Source organism: Lasioglossum baleicum, chromosome 5 (genome assembly GCF_051020765.1).
Source record: "Lasioglossum baleicum chromosome 5, iyLasBale1, whole genome shotgun sequence".
NCBI lineage: Eukaryota > Metazoa > Arthropoda > Insecta > Hymenoptera > Halictidae > Lasioglossum > Lasioglossum baleicum.
The window spans coordinates 2,644,370-2,659,414 of record NC_134933.1 but is presented as its reverse complement, the minus strand read 5'-3'; the positions used below and the strand labels follow the sequence as shown (position 1 = coordinate 2,659,414).

Below are 15,045 nucleotides of genomic sequence, written 5' to 3'. Positions count from 1 at the left end.
TATTGAGTATTAACAGACGTTTCACAGTTATACTGGAGTATTTCGATTTATTTTCGGCAATAAATCCTGAAAATCTGCAATTTTTACTATCTTTAAACGTTTGTTGCTCATTGCCACGTTGGGAATTTTGACGAAATTTTCAGAATATATTTAACTGACACAGATCTACAACGTATTTTTTAAATTTTCAATATAGGCCCACATAAAAAAGTTAAAAAACCAACTTTTAGTATTTTTTCAACAAATCCGATCAATTGGAATTTTTGAAAAAATTTCTTTTCACATCAAAATTTAGTAAACTAATTGCTCTAGCTTCCCAAAAAAGTTAAAATCGTATAGTTCAATATTGAAAAAGTTATCGTCTTCTTTAGAGCGGTCCGCTACTGTATATTCGTATTGATTCATTTAATGATAAACCTATATCGTAATATTTGCTTGATCACTATTCTTTCGGTGCATGGAAGTATTAATATGTTGAATTAATTGCGATTTTCTATCGCACTTTACACTTTTATTGCACATTTCACAGTAAATACTATTTTCATTATTTTCGTCAATAATGAAATTGGGATCGTCCTCGATCCAGCTTTTCACCAGTGAAACCCTACTTTTCCGAACTTTCGGCATTTTAATAATGATCGTACGCACTCTCACAAAATTCGCCTTACCACTTCGAGTATTAAACTGAACTGTTCAAATTCTAAATACCAACAGCTACATGTGTTCTTACAGCTGATTCACACACAGCAAGCAATATAAGGTCGTAACATCATAACTTGTTGAGGCTTCTTCAGTATTATATCGGCGTATCACCATTATCGACGCTATTCGGTTATAATACGAGTGCTTATTAATAGATTAAATAAATTTAACAAGATAAATGATTCATATGAGCATGAGATATGCATATACACGGTAAATAATATGTGTTGCATATTTCTCTTTGAAAAACATATGCAACAATATATTGCATATGTTTTTCAAGAGAAATATGCAAAACATATGCATTATGCAAAATCAGATTTCTATATAAATATGCATTTGCATAAACATCCGCAGTCTACATATAACCATTATACATTAGAATTAGTATACATTATACTATACCAATTCTATTATTTATGTATTTTCAGGTAGCGCTGTTAAAACTAAATGGCAACGGTTGAGAGACACGCATCGGCGAGAGGTGCGAAAAACAAATCTACCGACAGGCTCTCAAAGTCAAGGTGGTTCGACGTGGCGCTACTTCTACCAGATGAGCTTTCTGGAAGATACATACGCGAGCAGGCGAATGGAAGGGAATATTCCCGATTGTACCCAGAATACAAGTGGGGATCTTGATTCCGATGCCGGTGATAATGTGGAAGTGATCGAGACGCATGATACGTCAGCGCCACGAAAGAGGAAGAGATTGGCGGGAGATCTACACGATAATTTTCTGCAAATTGAAAAGGTGAAAATGAATCACCTACAGCAAATAGCGGACCTAAAAAAAGGACAAACACGACAAGGAGGACGAGCACTACTTTTTTTTTAATGAGTCTGCATCCGCATATGCGTTCCATGCCAAGCCACAAAGTATTAGAAGCACGCATGCGAATGCAACAACTCCTTATGGACAACCTCTTTATGGAGGTAATCGAAAGTTCAAGAAATAATTTCGATTCAACATATATTTTGGATTCGTCCTTATCCCAATAAAGTATCTCTGTTTAATGTGTAATGTGTTCTTATTCAATACTCTTCTGCAATATTTAATTTTTAACGTATTTCTATTTTGTATCTATGTAACTAGGAAATATATGTGTACAACATACTTTGTTTTTTGCCTCAAGAACATGTATTCTCGTACCTTTCCTTAAAAAATAAGAACGCGAATTATCATGCGACACATATGCGTCGGTCTATGAAGAAAAAACTATACGCACAAGACCTCTAACCATTTACTTCTTATCTAAAGTATTCTATAGTAATTGAAAAATAGCTCATCTTAACGTCACCAGGAGCCTCCTATGGCTAAATACATTTTTGGAAATCAGAATGCTTCTGTATTTTGTTTTAAATAGACCCTAATATGCAATACCTACGCGGCACGCTCTGTAAATGTAAATATAAATTTATGCCTAATATTTAAGTCTCGATAACAAATGACGCGGTTTTCACGGTCTAATGCAACCGCGGGGCCGAACCCGCGAAGAGATTATTTATAACGCAATTATTTAATATTTGCTAGCACATACAAATTGGCGGAATTATAAATGCGGATAGGTATATTAATATACTAAATGAAAACACATAGACGAAGTAGTGAAGAATTTGTCTCTTTGAACAAGATAATAACACTGTCCAACAAATTTCAACTTTTTAAAAGTATTCCGATTCCCACTATGCGATTCTTATAGAGTTTTCCGCGCTGATTCCGAATCTGTTTTTCATTTTTTTTCTATACGTCCAGTTTTTGAGAAAATGGAGTTTAAAAAAAAGACATATTTTTCAACTTTAAACAAATATTGTGATGTTATTATAAAAGATATTGAATTGTTCTGTAAAGCAAAAGATTCGTTAGACTTTCCCGAATACAGTGATATCCAATATTAATACATTATGAGTGTTTAAACATGTTTAAACAATAATTAAAGACGGAGAGATACCACTTTTGCACCAATTTTTGCGGATATTTTCGAATTTATCTCAAAAAATTAGGGTCTAGCAGAAAATCGAACTATACCACGCGATAGAGCAGATTTTTATCTTGAAAAACCCCCGTTTGAAGTTTGCGACATCGACGTTTTTTTCAAACCACAAAGCAAAATATCTTCGCACGACATGAGTTTCCGCCAGTGGGAAAATGTAAAAAAAAACTTTTCGTATTCGCACGTGTTGACGATGTCGTGATTAATGGCCGGTCGTCGTTCACTGGTCTATTGCAGGTCCGGGTTATAGGACGTTTTGGAATGCAGTTGTCGAGCTACGGTGAGCATAAAGCAGTTAAAAAGATTTCGGAACCGGCCCGCAATTTTGACATATAAATCAAGACCTTTGCTTCTTGACATCATAAATGAAACAGATGTGTTTCCCTCGCGGAACAGTTGTGTAGGCCGCCGAACCACGTTCAGCGAAGCGAGACAACGTCTCGCGCGACACGAACTATGAACGCACCCTAATCGACGCGCGCGCATCTTGAACACAATTATCGAATCATTTTTATATTTTTTAAAAGAAGAAAGCCCAGTCTATAAATTTAACAAACAAAGCATTTCTTAATTCGAAAGTAGATATTCATCAATAATAAATATGTATCAATCGATAGCGAAACACACTAATTAACAGTGTCGAACAATATTGGTTCAATAATGAATATTACTAAGCAATTTGATAATTTTCATAATAGAATTGTTCAAGCAGTGGATAGAATTATATGTATATGTTAATAAACGATGTGTATTTACTATAACGTAATGCATGCAACACAAACGATCAATCAATGACGGACAAATTTTCACTTTCACTTCATTCATTTTTGCCTCTCACTCATTATGTTTCTCTCTTATTCTCGCCACGCATATCCACGCAAGAATAAGATCACTTAACTAATAACAATTGTAAAAATATGACAAAGGGAATGTGTAGCAAATAAGAAGTTGTCAGTCTTTCACGGAAAGAGAACGTAAAGATGAAGTTAATGTACAGTTAATCAACTAAGAAAATTTCAGCTGTATAAATAAAAACTTGTTTTCTGGAAACCAGGCGATTAAAACTAATTGTGATAGCTTATTGTTGCACGGTAACTCGAGCAAGCATTGAATACCAGCATGCATTTGAAAACAGGAATGAAACTCGATCATATTGTTGTAAAGTTGCGGAAAATTGCATTATATGTAATACATACCATCTACTGCTATTGAAACCTTGCTCTGCCGGTAATTTCTTTATTTGATTATCCAATTTCCAATTAAACTCAGTTTTCATTTGAAAACATAACAGGCATCCTGGTTCGTCCTCGTATGGCACGGCGCGGCGATCTCCGAAGAAGAAAATAATTACAAAACGAGAGAGAAAGATCGCAACGTAGACTTCAAGAAATGAAACTATAGCACTTGTTTCGAGTTGAGTTTGTCTTAAACTTTTGTTTGATTATTTAACAATCAATTTTTGAGTTTGGACATTTACAGAGTTTGTCTTAAACTAGTCTTAAACAATCATAACACAAGCTTTCAACTCCATCGTTATTTAATTTTCCATTAATCAATTCATCGAAAAGCATTTCTATTAATTTGCAATAAAAGATCATGGCCGTTGAGAAAGTGAATAAAAGATGTCACCGTTGTTGTCGTTTGAAACTTCAATTGTCCATTTAGTTTCTTGCATAATAAACGAGCATCTTGCACTCATCTCAAAACCATATAATCATTTCTTTTTGTTACGTTCCGAGAACAGTTTGACGTTGGATTTTAACTCACTTCCTGAGGCTGCCACACGTCTTGCACAATCATCATGATTAGATTTAATAGCAATCCACACTGGCATTGTCCACGTTGTACTTACACTTCATGTAGGTGAAGACAAGAACTGCATTTCCTCTTACTCTATTTCTTCTTCGCGTTATTCGTGCAATGGGTATCTGTAAGATTTTTGAAACAGTTCAGAGATTGAAATCATTTAACAATGTCGGTATATCATCTTCAATCTTGAACAGACATTGTTAATCAGTAGGCTGCGGATTTTATGCAATTATGACGAAAATGTTTAGGTGCATTTTGACGGAGACGTTATTTTCAATGAATTAAAATTATATATACGTAAGAAATAAATCTTTACTAATCAATTACTACACATTTAAGAAATGAGGTATTACACTAACGAGCATAACTGATTCAACACACTTTAAATCAGAATAACTTTTTTATGAATGGACCAAAGGACTTCAATTTCTCTGTAAGGCTAGAAGAATTAGTTTAGTAAATAAGGTCTAAAAAATATTTTGAAAAAAATGCATTTGGTCGGGATTGCGAATAAAAATAGTAAAAATTGATTTTTATTACTTTTTTAGCTGGGCCAATAACGAAAATTTAAAAGATGTGTTTGGTTAACTCGTCTAAATTATATACGCTCCGAAAATTTCATTGAAATCGGTTAATTGGTTTACAAAAGTGGTAAAAAGGCTGCAAATCTTGAAAAATTGCAATTTTTACCACATTTGATCGTTTATAACTCGTAAACCAATTAACGTCACGAGGTACCTGTGGTTTGATCTGCAAAAATGAATACATTTATATAAACAAATATCTATTTAAATTTTTATCTAAACTACGATATGTATGTACTTACCAATTTTTTATTCCCGTTGTCTTTTGGATTCCCAAGAAAAACTTTTAAGAATTTTTTTTTTTTTAACTGTTTAACGTATAGGGAGTTTAATCTTTATGACGTGCCTCGGGATCATCGCAACCCCGAGGTGTGTGGGGACTCCCTCAGCCATGCCCCCGAAATTAATCAGGTGGCATGTGCAATGCCCGTCGGTGCGCCTGTGCGTGGTGGTGCAATGTGAGGTCTACCCACTAAAACTCTCCCTACACGCCGATCCTTGACCCTGGCGGGAAAGGAACTGTCCGAACCGACTTTACTTCGGTTAGGTCATCCTGGTTTGATCTGCAAAAAAATGAATACATTTATATAAACAAATATCTAATTAAATTTTTATCTAAACTACGATATATACCTATAATATAATATATACATACATATGTATAAGAAATGCTTGAAAGTTTATACACAAATCTATTTCTGAAAGGGCCCACCTCCCACCCCCGTCAAAGACGGTCCCTTTCACTTATTGAACAGCTCTTCATGTGCGCTGTGTTGCACTCGCCGGTGCAATCATGGTAGGCCATAAAACAGCTCTTCATGTGCGCTGTGTTGCACTCGCCGGTGCAATCGTGGTAGGCCATAAAACAGCTCTTCATGTGCGCTGTGTTGCACTCGCCGGTGCAATTGCGACCTTGGATTGCAGTGTTTCTTCAAAGCTCTTCTTATGCGCTGTTTTACACTCGCCGGCGCAGTCCTTTCTTTCTGTCATATTCTTTCTTCACTCTACGCGTTATTAGTTCTGGTGCCATGTGATCCTTGTAGAACCTTTCCAATTTGTCTGCCATTTTTGTTGCCCAGAAAGTATCGTCTCTTTCAACTCGGACAGTTTTTCTGCTATGCGGTGTCCAGATACAGAAGTAAGCATACTGCCTGTTTGTTGCATGCAACTGTCCTTGCACTTGGTAATAATATATAGCTATGATTTTTATTCATTTGATCGTTAATAATTATGCCTCGTAGACAAGAAATCTTCTCTAATGCGTCATCGGCAGACATATCCTTCGCCGAATATGGACATTTGATTTCGACAATGGTATCGTCATTTATTAGTCCATATCTGGTGTCGCACCCAAGTAAGGAATGTCGTAATCAATAAAGAGCCCACACGGCTCAATAGGGACTCGGAGTTCGGCTGCTAATTCCTCCAGGGCGATCTTCTCGTGCTCCTTTCCGTATTCCACTGGTGCTACTTTCAGTATTTTTGGATACATAGTCGTTATTATAGTACCTGCTCTATTTGTATTGTCTCGTAATTTGCACACTCTGCCGAAGTTGGATGCAGTTAATAAATGTTTTCTGTAAAAATACCATTTATCGCTGTTCGCTTGACCACGAGTTCTAGCTTCGATTCTTTGTCGATTCACTTGCCACCGGTGAAGCTTTGTCATGAGCTTCTCATGCTCTAAATTGTAGACTTCTTCCGTCATATCATCATCTGGTTTCTCCGCATTAGGGCCATAGTCCTTGTCGCATCGTTGTGGTGCTTCAGTTCGGTAGAAGGATGATGCTTTTGCTTTTTCTTTCCGCTTCTTCGACTCATCCAGTTCACGTTTCCGTTTAGTTTCCAACTTTATTATGGAGGCTGTCGGTTCTTTACCCATTGCAGCGCATAATCCACTAAACGGTTCCTTTGTATTATAATGGAGGACAGCAGCATAGACCCTTCCTTCGTACGAGCCTGTTCGTCCAAAGTTTATTCGTTTTCCTCCATTGTATTTTGCCATGGTGCAGTTCAAAGATTCTACTGCGTTATTATTTTTCCTGCACAGTAAACTTTTGGAATTATCTATAATCCGCTGCATTGCCGCTTCCATTTGTCTTAATAAGCCAGTTTCTCTCAATTTCGGGACATAGTTAGTCTGGTTCTTGTTAGAATGGTTTTTGCAAAAGTATGCCAAGTCCTTACACTTTTTGTGTTCCCCGAACACGTGACTTATCACGTTCCTCAAGTCATCTTTGAGAAGTTTGTCTCGCTCCGAAAAGCTCAGGCTTTCTTGTTCTGATCTGTGTCTTGCGGCACTCTTGATTGCGGTGCGCACCTTGTAGATAAGCTTAGCTATAATGTCTCTCAGCTCCTTGTGGGGGCCTCTTGCGCTTATCTTCTTCTAACAGTTGCACAAATTTCGCAACAGGTGGTTGTCGCATTCAATTTTCTTCACTACCACCCCATACTTACCATACGGATCATCATCCCGTATGCATTTGTATACGCTGCTATCGCCATCGGCAACTAATATCGCGTATATTAGGCGATGCGTTTGTACACTGGATTGAAATCCTTCCAGGATAGCAGCGCTTTCCATTGATGTCGAACTTTGTTGGCGACTCCAATTCTTGTAACAACGGTGTTCGCGCGGCGCTACTCCCTTCCGCGCCGCTGTTTCGCAAATGACGCAAAACTTGTTCTTCACTACGACGCACAGGACCTTCTTGGTGTGGCCTCCAACGATGGCTGCTTGTCCAGACAGGGAATTGTAGTTTCCGCCATGGTATGATCTCTTCATCCAGCTGCCATCCGCGATTGCTGTAGTAATCGCTATTTCTTTATTTATCGGATGAACGTCTCCTGCTGCCATGGCAAGGTCTCTTTCTTCTTTCCCAGCATCTATCATCGATTGTCGCGCAGCCTTCTTGTAGCCATCGATGACATTCGTTTGATATTTTAGGAGCAGCGCCTTACTCATGCATTTCACGTTCAGGAGTAGCATAATGTCCTCCAGTTGATTGAAGCCGCCTCCTGTCTGCATTGTTGCGGCAACTGTGCTGTGGTTAATATCCAGGGTGCCGCATGCGGTCATCTTGTGCGAGACATCGTACACGTTTGATGCAATTGCACATCTGGCATTGGAACCGATACGTAGTCTCCAAACCATGCCGTGTAGATCCTATTATCTTGAGATGGTCGATACCACAATTATGTCCCGCATTTTCGCCAAAGCTTTTTTGCAGCTCCAGCAACAGGACTTCAACCTCGGCGAAGACTATTTCCTTGTTAATTGGTTTCTTCTACGGTTGTGGTTGTTCGGCAGTTTCTACTACTATGTTGTCATCTTCATTGTTGATCTCTTCGATGAATTCGGTCATCTGGACAACTTCTTCGGCGAAATCTGGTAAATCTGCGACATCGGCGAAATCTACTGAGTCTGCGGAATTGTTTTCTGCTAAATCCGCGACATCGGCGAAATCTACGGAGTCTGTGGAATTGTTTTCCTTCAGCAGCTCCCACATTGATTGTCCTGTGTACTCCGCGTTTTCTATAGCGGCTCTTGGACAATCATTTTCTATGAATGACAGTAATTCGCCTGAGGTACTTGTCTCGGCCACGGTACCACGACTCACGGGGTACGGTGCACTTCGGGCCACCGAGCCACCAAAAATAGTTGCCGATCTGGTGGACGGCATCGGCAACCGGCCGGGCAACATTTGGTGGCGCCGCCACCAGCCTGGGTATTGATTTGAATGTAGCCTATTAGACAAAGCCACCAAGTTGCGCCACCAGCATCGCGAAAACATGAACAATTGACGTTCAAATTACCACCACATTTATCGTAAAATACATAAGAACACGACACAGCGTTACATCGACAGCGGGAATGAACGCTTGGTGGTACCACCAGTTACCGATTCATAAAAGCTCTTCAATTCGGTGGCGCCACCAAGTTGCGCCACCAAGTTGCCCACCAGTGGCCTAGTCTAATAACGGCCTTAGGTGTCGCTAATAGTCATTATGCGTCACCTGCCGCGATTGTCACTTTACTCTTTCTCACTCGCTCTCTCTCTCACTCACTCATACGGCATACTGCTACATGGTGACCATACCATAGAGAGAATCTGAATTCATTCAACATATTTATACTTCCATGAGCAAAAAAATAGCGATCGAGCAAATATTACGACCCCCGCGGAAAATACCGAGAACCGAGCCACAAGTTTAAGAAAGAAGTGTATTTTATTCAGACTTAACGAAAACGATGGTTGCTGTTAATATTCCGTGGCGTACTTTAAATAATAATATGTGGAAGAATTTTCTGACAAAATACATAGACCAACCCATTCCGGATGAATCGACGCTGCGTAAACCACCACCAGAATCAACTTGGACCAGATGGGGCACACGGATAGAGAGGCAGCATTATTCTATGTACAAAATTTTGAGGAAATTAAAAAGTTAATGGAGATTTTATAATTTCCAATAATCATTCATGGTTATACATATAGGGTATAGGGATATACACGCGCAATAGGGTAGGATATGCGGGCCTTTACCGGATTCCTAACCCAGATCCTTGAGCTTCGCAATTCTTTTCTGTTACATACATTTCTTAATTATTGTAACCTTGTGGGGATTTTGTACCGCTGTATGACGTTCAATAGCTTAGTGGCCATCGGCATGGACAAGAAAACATTTGCCGTTCTGTGCAAATGATCGGGTTATTATTGAACGAGCGACAGCGAAGTTATTTTTTAGAAAGCCGTTTTATATTTCAAATATCGTTTCATAATTTCTTTTATAATCTGAGACGCTGTAGGAGTTCCTACAATTTTAACGGAAAGGTACGGCTGGCATCCCAGATGTTTTTTTGTTACTAATGCAGTTTTTAACGGAAAGGTACGGCTGGCAAACCAGATGTTTTTTTGTTACTAATACAGTTTTTAACGGAAAGGTACGGCTGGCAAACCAGATGTTTTTTTATTACTGAAGCAGTTAGGCCCAAGTCGTTTTTGCAAACACGTACTCCTCTATGGTTGTTCTCGCTCAATAGCAATTGACCTATCATAAACCTTGAGATGCGAACCGTCAGGGATTAGGGTCTGCGCGACCCCCGCCCCGTCGCGTCGGGCCCATACCTGAGAGTTTCTTTATTCCCTCTTATGTATAAACGACTTTCCCGAACTGATTACTAGACTGCGGATGTTTATGCAAATATATATATGTACATCGATATGCAAATATTATCTTGCATATTGCAAATAGATTCATAAGATTCACACGCATAAAGATCCGCAGTCTACTGATTACAGTGACACCCATTCGGACGCTCGCGCTCTCCAAAAAGCGATAACTTTTTTATTATCGGACCATACGATTTGAACTTTCTTGAGAAATTGGACCAATTAGTTTACTACATGCTATGAAAACTGCAATTTCTACCATCGTCGGTCGGGCGCAGTTCGAATATGCACAGGTTCGGGCGCAGTGTATCTGGAAGTTGTTTTACTAACTACAGATCCACAAAACGTATATTTTAAATTTTCATTAAGGGCCCGAATAAAAAAGTTTTAAAAAATATCTTTTTCATTTTTGCATGTAACCTTGTAAATTACAATTTTTAGGAAATCTTTTTTGCGTATCATTTCATGAACCAATGCATCTAATTGATTATAAAAATCAGATCATTTGGTGCAATTAGAAAAAATTTCGAATTTAAGAAATTACTGCATATGCTAAACATCAAATAGCAAACAATCGATGACTGTTGCTAATCATTTAAACCATATCTTCTAGATCACAGAAATGAAATCTAAATAATATGTTTTACCCTTTGACTGATTATGACGCTACGTTGCGAACCAATTGTTTTAACATCTCCAAAATGTACAAATCGTATGGTCCAATATTAATTAACCCTTGACACTCGATTAACCACATAAAAAATGTTGAAAAAAGCGAAAAAAATGTAATCGATGGTACTTCCTTTCCTTATACAGACGAGTATCTCCTCCCACGATCGTCAGAAACAACGCGACTCTTGGAGAGGAAAGATCGTAAGTGCTGATGTGAAAAAGTGATAATTGGTTTTCCTACAGTTTTCCTACAGTTTTCCTACAGTTTTCCTACAGTGTTCCTATAGTTTTCCTTTTTGTCTAATACAAGTTTTCTATTTGTCTGCTAAGCTGTTTTCACGCGGTATATTGTGCGTTCACGGTTCCCTTTTTTTCAACGGGTTTTTCCTTTTTATTCCGCCCTGTTTCTTTATATTGCGCTGCCTTTAGACACGGGAAGTATTCAAGTATTCACAGTGCAAAAAGGCACCGCGACGTGTGTATCTGATCATCTTGTAGCCTTCACTAAGCATGGCATTGTCGCTGTTAATTTTTAAAACTCAAACAAATTTTTAACTTTCTGTCGGTTTTTTTAACAATGGATTCTAAAAAAAGGTTTTTACTTTTGTATTCAGCTCAAAAGGTTACAAAATCAGACACACGTCGATGTCTTTTTACGCTGTGAATACTTTAATACGTCCCGTGTCAAAAGGCCGCGGAATGTAGAAAAACAGAGCGGCATAAAAATGAAAAACCTGTCCAAAGACAGGAAACATGTACGCACACTAGGGTGGACCTTATTTTCCACCATCGAAATTTTTATGTGCGACCCTCTAGATTTGTTCCATTTGATAATAAAATAATTTCTGCAAAAGCGGAAGTCGATAGGACAAAGGAAAAGGGTGCCACAATTGACTTGAAGTTTGGAAATTTCACTAGTTTTATTCCAATTCTATCTATAACTCCATTGTAACATTTCCGCTGAAAAAATTATTATTATTTACCAAAAGTATCATTTCTCGGTTATTTAATAACAATATTTACTTATAAGTTTGAATAATTTATTCGAAAGTTTGAACCTTTAGCGTATAAGAGTACAAGAGTACTACAATATGAAATGAAAACCACTGTTACCTGTCAGCAAGGTTTTGCTTGCTGCAGCTACCTGAGAACCTTTTACCTATTCCACTGACCCTCGGAAACTTTCCGTTAGGCCCTTTAGAAGCCTCCCCTCTTTTATGGTTATACCTAAACTCATTTCGTACGTCCATCGACAAGAGAACTCACTTCTCACTGCAGTCTAGGCCGAATCTTCGTAGCACTCGCATTGGAAATACTACAGAGAGTTGAGTAAGATGGAAACAAGGAGCAGTGATCAGTTATTCCTATTAAATCACTTTGAGTCACAAATTGTTGGGGCTAAATTACCAAGCAACGGACAACTTTTACGTGTATTGTTCTATAATATGCGAAAAGTGAACTTAAATCTACGTGAAAGTGCGGCTTTAGTGATGAAAGAAGTAGAAATTTTCTGGGAAAAGGCGAGAATTCCAATAAAAAAAACATCGGATAGTATTAATAAAGTGGAAAAACTATACAACAAATGGCGAACGCTTAATAAAACCGCGAATCGCCAAAATGATCTACAGAGAAAGCGAGAACAAGAATTTATAGATTCATTAGAGGATTTATTCGATATCGCACATGCGAATGCCTTAGAAATGATTTCTGTAGAGGAAGATAAGATATTCCTCCTGCAGCAGAGGGAAAAGAGACGAATCGGTTCGATGGCATCTATTGATCGTAAATTAGTAGAGAAAGAAGAAAGACAAGCAGAGCGGAAGGAACAACAAGAGATGCGGTGGCAACGGGCTCAGGAATCATCGATCAATGGTAATGTTTTGAAGTTATTTCTAATGCTTTCACATTTATATTTTCCAATTATAGCAAATTTATTTTTACGTTATAGATTCAGTACAATTAGAATCAACGTCCACATCCAGTGATGAAGAGACAGAAGTCCCGTTAGCAAGAACCATAGAAATTCTTTCGGACGAGCCTCAGGTACCTGACGGTGATGACACCGAGGCAGAGGACTACAATATACCTGGGCCGAGTAACCCCAAGAAAAGACGAGGAAAGCAGAAGGTTATTACTCCAAAATTAGTAGCTGTTTTAGATTCGTGTAGAATAAGCGACCGTGATGCAATTCGAATTGTTATGGCAACAGCAGAATGTTTAGGTCATGACCTAAATGAATTAATAATAAATAGAACATCTATTCGAAGATATCGACATAATTATCGGTCTGAGCATGCAGCACAGTTGCAAGAAATGTTCGGACAAATTAATCTTAGGGGCATAACTATTCATTGGGATGCTACACTTATACCAGATATAAGCCACAAAAATGTAGAACGATTACCGATAGTTATAAGTTGCGGGGAAATTAAAAAATTATTGGGAATTCCAGTTATACCATCGGGTAGTGGGGCCAATCAAGCGTCGGCAATCTTCTCTAATGTAAGACAGAAGAATGGAATTTATCACAGCAAGTAGAAGCCCTTTGTTTTGATACGACCGCAACCAACACCGGCAGAATACAAGGAGCCTGCGTTCTATTGGAACAAAAATTAGAAAAAGAATTATTGTATTTGCCATGCCGTCACCATATTTATGAATTAATTTTACGTGCTGCATTTGATACAAAAATGAAAAAGTCGACGGGTCCAGATGTTCCTCTTTTTAAGAAATTTAAAAATTCTTGGAGTTCAATAAATAAAGACAATTTTAAGCCCGGCATAGAAGATGAATTTGTACGTCAAAATGTAATAGAGATTGATAAAAAGATTGAAGCGGCAATACACAATTTGCAACAAATTCAACCGAGGGATGATTACAAGGAACTGATAGAACTTATGATAATTTTTCTAGGCGGAACTCCACCTAAAGGTGTTAGATTTAGGATGCCTGGCGCATTCCACCATGCGAGGTGGATGGCTAAGGCTATATATTGCATAAAAATTTATATTTTTAGGAATGAATTTCATTTAAGTAGTGAGAAAAAGTTATGGATACAAAGTATTTGTATTTTTTTAATTAATATATACATACTCGCTTGGGTACGTACCACTGTACCTGCGATAGCACCCCGGTTAGATTTAGAACTATTAAGTGATCTATGGAAATATAAAGAGATTGACGAAACCATAAGTAATGCTACGTTGCAAAAACTGAGCAATCACTTATGGTACTTATCACCAGAAAATGTGGGATTGTCATTTTTTGATCCACACATTTCTGTAGAAATTAAAAAAAAGATGGTTGAAGCACTCAACAAAGAAGAAGAACAAAATTGTAAAAAATTGGTCATTCCTAGAAAAGATATTAAACTATATATAGATATTACTATGGACAATTTTGTTTCTACACAAACATTGAAATTCTTTTCTAGATTTGATATAAATATAGATTTTATGTCTAAGGACCCAGCATTGTGGGAAGCGGATAATAATTATAAAGCGGCGACAAGAATTGTAGGGAATTTACAAATCGTTAATGATGTAGCTGAACGAGCAGTAAAATTAATGAAAGAGTATTCCGATTGTATTACCAAAGATGAAAACGAGAGACAGGACATTTTACAAATTGTATCAGAGTATAAACAGCGTTACCCTACAGTCGATAAAAAAACATTAAGTCAACATTTATAATAAATACCACCAATATTTATAAACGTATGTATTTATTAATAACAAAATATATTGCAAAAAAATATTGCAATCTTCGTTTAAACAAATTAATTTAATTGTTAATAAATAACTTTTTTTTATTACAATTAAAGATATTGGTCTAAAATGACATCTAATAATGAAATAATGTGCTAAAAACTATTTTTCCTATTTTTAGTGAAATTTAATTTTTTTACATAAACAAAGTCGTTGTGGCACGTCTTCTCATTGCCCGATCGAGTTGATTTTTTACAGGGTTTATTTTTTCACTAAATGGCACAAATTGACGGGGTCGCACCATTAAAATTCCGAAAAAATTTTTTCACCAAGAGTAACTAAGGTCCACCCTAACGCACACACACAGAACTAGCGTTTGCACCGTGTGGAAACCGATTAGCAGAAA

The 15,045-nt window shown here is 37.5% G+C and overlaps 1 protein-coding gene and 1 long non-coding RNA gene across 2 annotated transcripts in view; both read left to right on the top strand.

Moving 5' to 3' along the window:
• Nucleotides 1-8,737: 8,737 nt before the first annotated feature.
• The window catches only part of LOC143208646 (uncharacterized), a 56,199-nt gene continuing 49,891 nt past the window's right edge, over nucleotides 8,738-15,045 (top strand). Inside the window, exon 1 of the long non-coding RNA XR_013008947.1 lies at nucleotides 8,738-9,076. This is a non-coding gene — a long non-coding RNA (uncharacterized LOC143208646). The remainder of the gene's footprint in view (nucleotides 9,077-15,045) is intronic.
• LOC143208838 (uncharacterized) lies at nucleotides 11,922-14,710 on the top strand. Its single transcript, XM_076423677.1, has 3 exons — nucleotides 11,922-12,804; nucleotides 12,881-13,059; nucleotides 13,385-14,710. The coding sequence occupies exons 1-3, from the start codon at nucleotides 12,267-12,269 to the stop codon at nucleotides 13,436-13,438; spliced, it is 771 nt and encodes a 256-aa protein (XP_076279792.1). The 5' UTR covers nucleotides 11,922-12,266; the 3' UTR covers nucleotides 13,439-14,710.

Bases quoted from the DNA above. Each gene is read 5' to 3' on its own strand.
- LOC143208838 (XM_076423677.1), top strand. From the start codon at position 12,267: ATGGAAACAAGGAGCAGTGATCAGTTATTCCTATTAAATCACTTTGAG. The intron at 12,805-12,880 runs GTAATGTTTTGA...TTTACGTTATAG, and splicing joins TCAGGAATCATCGATCAATG to ATTCAGTACAATTAGAATCA. The intron at 13,060-13,384 runs GTTATTACTCCA...TGGGAATTCCAG, and splicing joins AAAGACGAGGAAAGCAGAAG to TTATACCATCGGGTAGTGGG.